This window comes from Arachis hypogaea, chromosome 16 (genome assembly GCF_003086295.3).
Source record: "Arachis hypogaea cultivar Tifrunner chromosome 16, arahy.Tifrunner.gnm2.J5K5, whole genome shotgun sequence".
Taxonomy (NCBI): domain Eukaryota; kingdom Viridiplantae; phylum Streptophyta; class Magnoliopsida; order Fabales; family Fabaceae; genus Arachis; species Arachis hypogaea.
Genome location: NC_092051.1, coordinates 148,724,830 through 148,729,377, shown reverse-complemented (window position 1 = coordinate 148,729,377; position 4,548 = coordinate 148,724,830). Strand labels below are relative to the sequence as shown.

The window sequence follows — 4,548 nt, the reverse complement described above, 5'->3', positions numbered from 1 at the left end:
ATTAAAATGAAATAGTGCTCGACAGTATTAATTATTTTTGTGGTTATTACTTTTATATGATCCACGCACACACCATAGAAATTATTACTTTTGTTATTATATGTTTTCTATTGCTGTTTCCACTCTACAAACTTTAAATTAAAAAAAAAATATGCATTTAGTTAACAAAGTAACTAATTCTTAAAAAAGTAATTTTGACTAATAACAAAAATAATATAAGCTGATTTTGAATAATAACAAAACCAATATAAACTAATTTAAAAATTTTGACCAGTAATAAAACTAGTAACAAATATAAACTAATTTTGACTAATAACAAAACTAATATAAACTAATTAATTTAAAAAATTTGACTAATAACAGAACCAATAAACTAATTTTGACTAATAACAAAACTAATATCAACTAATTTAAAAAGACTTTTGTACTATTTTTTCTTATTATGAAAAAATGTAATTTTTTATTTGTGTATAAATATATCTATTATTTAACTTATTTTTTGTATATATTTTATATTCTAATATATATTTTATATTAATAATTAATTTTATTAATTAATTTTGATGTATATTTAGTATAATTATTTTTAACATTGTCACTCTAAGAACTTATTTAGGTAACATTAAATTGTTAGAAAACAAAAAAAAATTTAGCGTGTTTGACATTTTTTTAATAATAAAAATAAAAATATTAAGATATTTTTTATTTAATAAATATATTTTTTATATAATAAATAAAAAAATTTTATATTATTATACCCAAACATAATAAATAAATAAATAAATATTTTTATAAAAGATATTTAAATATAAAATTATTTTTATTTTTTTAAATTTTTTATTCTTAAAAAAATAAATTAAAACAAAAATGAATTTTTTATTTTTTAAATTCGTACAAACAAGTCTTAAATACGAGAATAAAAAAAAACATATTAAATTTTAATATTAAAATAATTATTTGCATATTTAATAAAATGAATATTCAATATATCTATTGTTCATATTATTTAGTATTTTCGTTATTTAGTGGTAGTTGAGTGAAGAGAAATAGTTACTAGCAATAGGGCGCAGTGATAGGCTGAGATAATTTAGTGGAAGGTAATTAATTTTAGAAAAGAGAATACGTGGTTGTGGTTGGACCCAAATAGCAACTAGCAAGTAGATTCCAAACCCGAATTGAAATGAAAGATTTGGGTCCAAACATTTTGCTATAAAATGAGGGTGTCCCTCCCTCACATTGTTGCAGCCTCCATAATCTCAGAAGCACAGAAAACTGAGAGAGAGAGAGAGTAGGGTGAGGGGTGAGGGTAGGCCGTAGGATTAAGACACTAATATGGGTGGTTGGGCTATTGCTGTGCATGGCGGAGCTGGTGTTGACCCTAATCTCCCCCTCCATCGTCAAGAAGAAGCCAAACAACTCCTCACTCGCTGTCTCAATCTCGGCATCTCTGCCCTCAATTCTAATCTTCCTGCCATCGACGTCGTCGAACTCATCGTACGTCCTTAATTCACTAATTCACTAATAATTAATTCATGTCGTTGCGACTTCGCCTATCATTTCATTGTAAATAATTTACAATGAAATGGTACTCGATCGCAACAACATGATAGACATTAAAAAAAGGAGAAATGAATTTGATGTTGTGATTGTGATAGGTGAGGGAATTGGAAACAGATCCATTGTTCAATTCAGGGCGTGGATCTGCCCTAACGGAAAAAGGAACTGTGGAAATGGAGGCTAGCATAATGGATGGCCCAAAGAGACGATGCGGCGCCGTTTCGGGTCTCACCACCGTTAAGAACCCGATCTCTCTGGCCCGTTTGGTTATGGAAAAATCCCCACATTCCTACCTCGCTTTCTCTGGCGCCGAAGACTTCGCTAGGCAACAGGTTCCCAAACACGCCCTTCCCTCACGTCCTTTCCGTTTCACTATTTTTTTTATATTCTCTCTTTTTTTTTCTTCTCATTTACAGAAAATATAAGAAATTAACGTTTCAGAAAAAAATTTGGATCAGATCCGATACAGAAAATCTAACTTTTAAATTGTCAAGTTTAAGTCATTTTTGAAAACTGCATCTGAGAATAAATATGAAATTTAATTTATATATTTAATTAGAAAAATCCACGAATCTGATAAAAAATAATAATAAAAGACGAGATTCTCCTGTGAAAAAATTGTTAAATAATAAAGATGCACCGTATGAAAGTTGGGTACAGTTTTCATCGGGAGAATCTTTTTTCTTTTTCATATTTGTCTCAACGCTGAAGTACATGAACTAGTTGCACTTTGTTTGCTACCTCACGTGTGTAGGTCTAAATTTTTTTTATAATATTAAATTAGAATATATTTTTAAAAAAGTTTAAGAACGTCTTTTCACGTGACTTCTTCTATTTTTTTCCCTTTTATTTATTTATTTAATTTTTTCTTTTCGGAGGAATCTCCTGGACCCTGGTGAGTTGGAACCTAGTTGTATAATATGTTACTATGTTTTGTCAACGTGTGCGGTGAGCACTACTTGGAAATCTATCTTCTCTGTTTAACGTGGGGTGCAAATCTTGAATCTGTGTGATTAATTATTATTAAATTTCATATAAGACAAGGTTTGATTAAATTTTTAATTTGTTTTGATTTCTGATCTTCAGGGAGTGGAGGTTGTGGACAATGAATACTTCATAACCCCAGAAAACGTTGGCATGCTCAAATTAGCAAAGGAAGCAAATGCAATCCTGGTACGTACTATGTTACGTATATACAAAAATCAACTACTAAAATTAATTATTAGTATAAAATTAAATATATGTTAAAAAATAAATATATATTTAAAATAAATTAAATTAAATATACATTTATATACAAAAATATTAGTGACTGAGTTTGATGTTTGCTTGATTGATGATTATTGCAGTTTGATTACCGAATTCCCAATGGGTGTGAGACAACATGCGGTGCAAATGTGGAGTCCCCACTCCACATGAACGGTCTTCCCATCAGCGTATACGCACCGGAGACGGTGGGTTGCGTGGTGGTGGACCGGGAGGGACGTTGCGCGGCCGCCACATCAACCGGCGGCCTCATGAACAAGATGGCAGGTCGCATCGGCGACTCGCCCTTGATAGGCTCTGGGACCTATGCATGCGACCTATGCGGGGTTTCGTGCACCGGCGAGGGCGAGGCTATCATTCGCGCCACGCTGGCGCGCGAGGTCGCCGCCGTGATGGAGTACAAGGGACTTGGGCTCCAAGAGGCAGTGGATTTTTGCATCAAAACTAGGCTTGATGATGGGAAAGCTGGCCTAATTGCTGTGTCTAAAAATGGTGAAGTGGCTTATGGGTTTAATTGTAATGGCATGTTTAGGGGTTGTGCCACAGAGAATGGGTTCATGGAGGTTGGAATTTGGGAATGAAATTACAAATTAGGCTTAATTTGTGCTTTTGCGTTTTGTGTTTGGGGATTTGGCTTCTTAACTTTGATTTCGTGAGGGTAAGGTGGTGAAAAATGAAAATATTATGTAGTGATGTGAAATTATGTATTAGTAGCTAGGTTTTTCTATGTTTTCTGTTTGAAAGGATAGAAAATGTGAATGAAATAATCATTATGTTAGTTTCTGACCCTCAAACACATTTGTTAATATATGTTTGATCTTTGTTTATATATATCAGTCATATTAATATATTATATACACACTAAAAATTAATTATTAAAATAATTATTTATATAAAATATATATTAAAAATAATTTAAATAATATATATTAACTAATTTAGTAACTAATTTTTCTATAAAAAAAAGGAAGAAAGAAACCAGGAGAAACAAAAATATGGCCCCATGGACCCCCTCTCCTTATCATTCAGCCCCAATGAGTGCCTTAAAATAAAAATGTTGTCACAATGGTCTAGTAGAGCACAACATTAGACCAAGGTTTGAGCTACGGCCAATATTACATATAGATTACTAATCTACATAGTATACAGGGACTAAACATGTTTAGTGGTTAACAAATATTTTATTCAAGTAAAAACTAGCGGAACCCACATAAATTTATGTATCAGAATGGACGGTTTGAGCTATGGCCGCAGAAATGCAAAAACAATAGATAATAACAAGGTTTTTTTTTTTTCTAGTTTATGTGTGTGGTTTGCTTTCTACCGAAAATACTGAGGACTTTTCAAATGGTTTAATTTATTTATGATTAAAATATATGTAATAATCAACTATTCATTCTTCATTCATGAGGTCTAGCACAAGGGATAATTGTTTGAATTATTTAAACATTATATTTGGAGGCAGCAAAACAACGTGTGTACAGCAGTTTTCACAACTAGGGATTAGTAGTTGGCTTCTAATCTTTGGATAGCTGATGGTTTATGCCTCTTAAAGAGGGAAAAAAATAATAATTCCGCTGAAAATAATAATCTCAACTATCGTAAAACGTGCATGCTTGTATATAAAGTCAACAAATCGAGTTTCTTTCTTCAATTCTTTGTTTTTTCCACTAACTAAGCCTTAATTTGATATTTGTTTGCCTTCCTAAAGAAAATATTTGATTT

General features: G+C 31.3%; 1 protein-coding gene across 1 annotated transcript; it reads left to right on the top strand.

The window, feature by feature from the left end:
- Positions 1-1,074: 1,074 nt before the first annotated feature.
- LOC112697791 (probable isoaspartyl peptidase/L-asparaginase 2) lies at positions 1,075-3,617 on the top strand. Its single transcript, XM_025751117.3, has 4 exons — positions 1,075-1,494; positions 1,656-1,889; positions 2,644-2,730; positions 2,907-3,617. The coding sequence occupies exons 1-4, from the start codon at positions 1,333-1,335 to the stop codon at positions 3,402-3,404; spliced, it is 981 nt and encodes a 326-aa protein (XP_025606902.1). The 5' UTR covers positions 1,075-1,332; the 3' UTR covers positions 3,405-3,617.
- The last annotated feature ends 931 nt before the right edge of the window (positions 3,618-4,548 follow it).

Bases quoted from the DNA above. Each gene is read 5' to 3' on its own strand.
- LOC112697791 (XM_025751117.3), top strand. From the start codon at position 1,333: ATGGGTGGTTGGGCTATTGCTGTGCATGGCGGAGCTGGTGTTGACCCT. The intron at 1,495-1,655 runs GTACGTCCTTAA...TGATTGTGATAG, and splicing joins TCGACGTCGTCGAACTCATC to GTGAGGGAATTGGAAACAGA. The intron at 1,890-2,643 runs GTTCCCAAACAC...TCTGATCTTCAG, and splicing joins AAGACTTCGCTAGGCAACAG to GGAGTGGAGGTTGTGGACAA.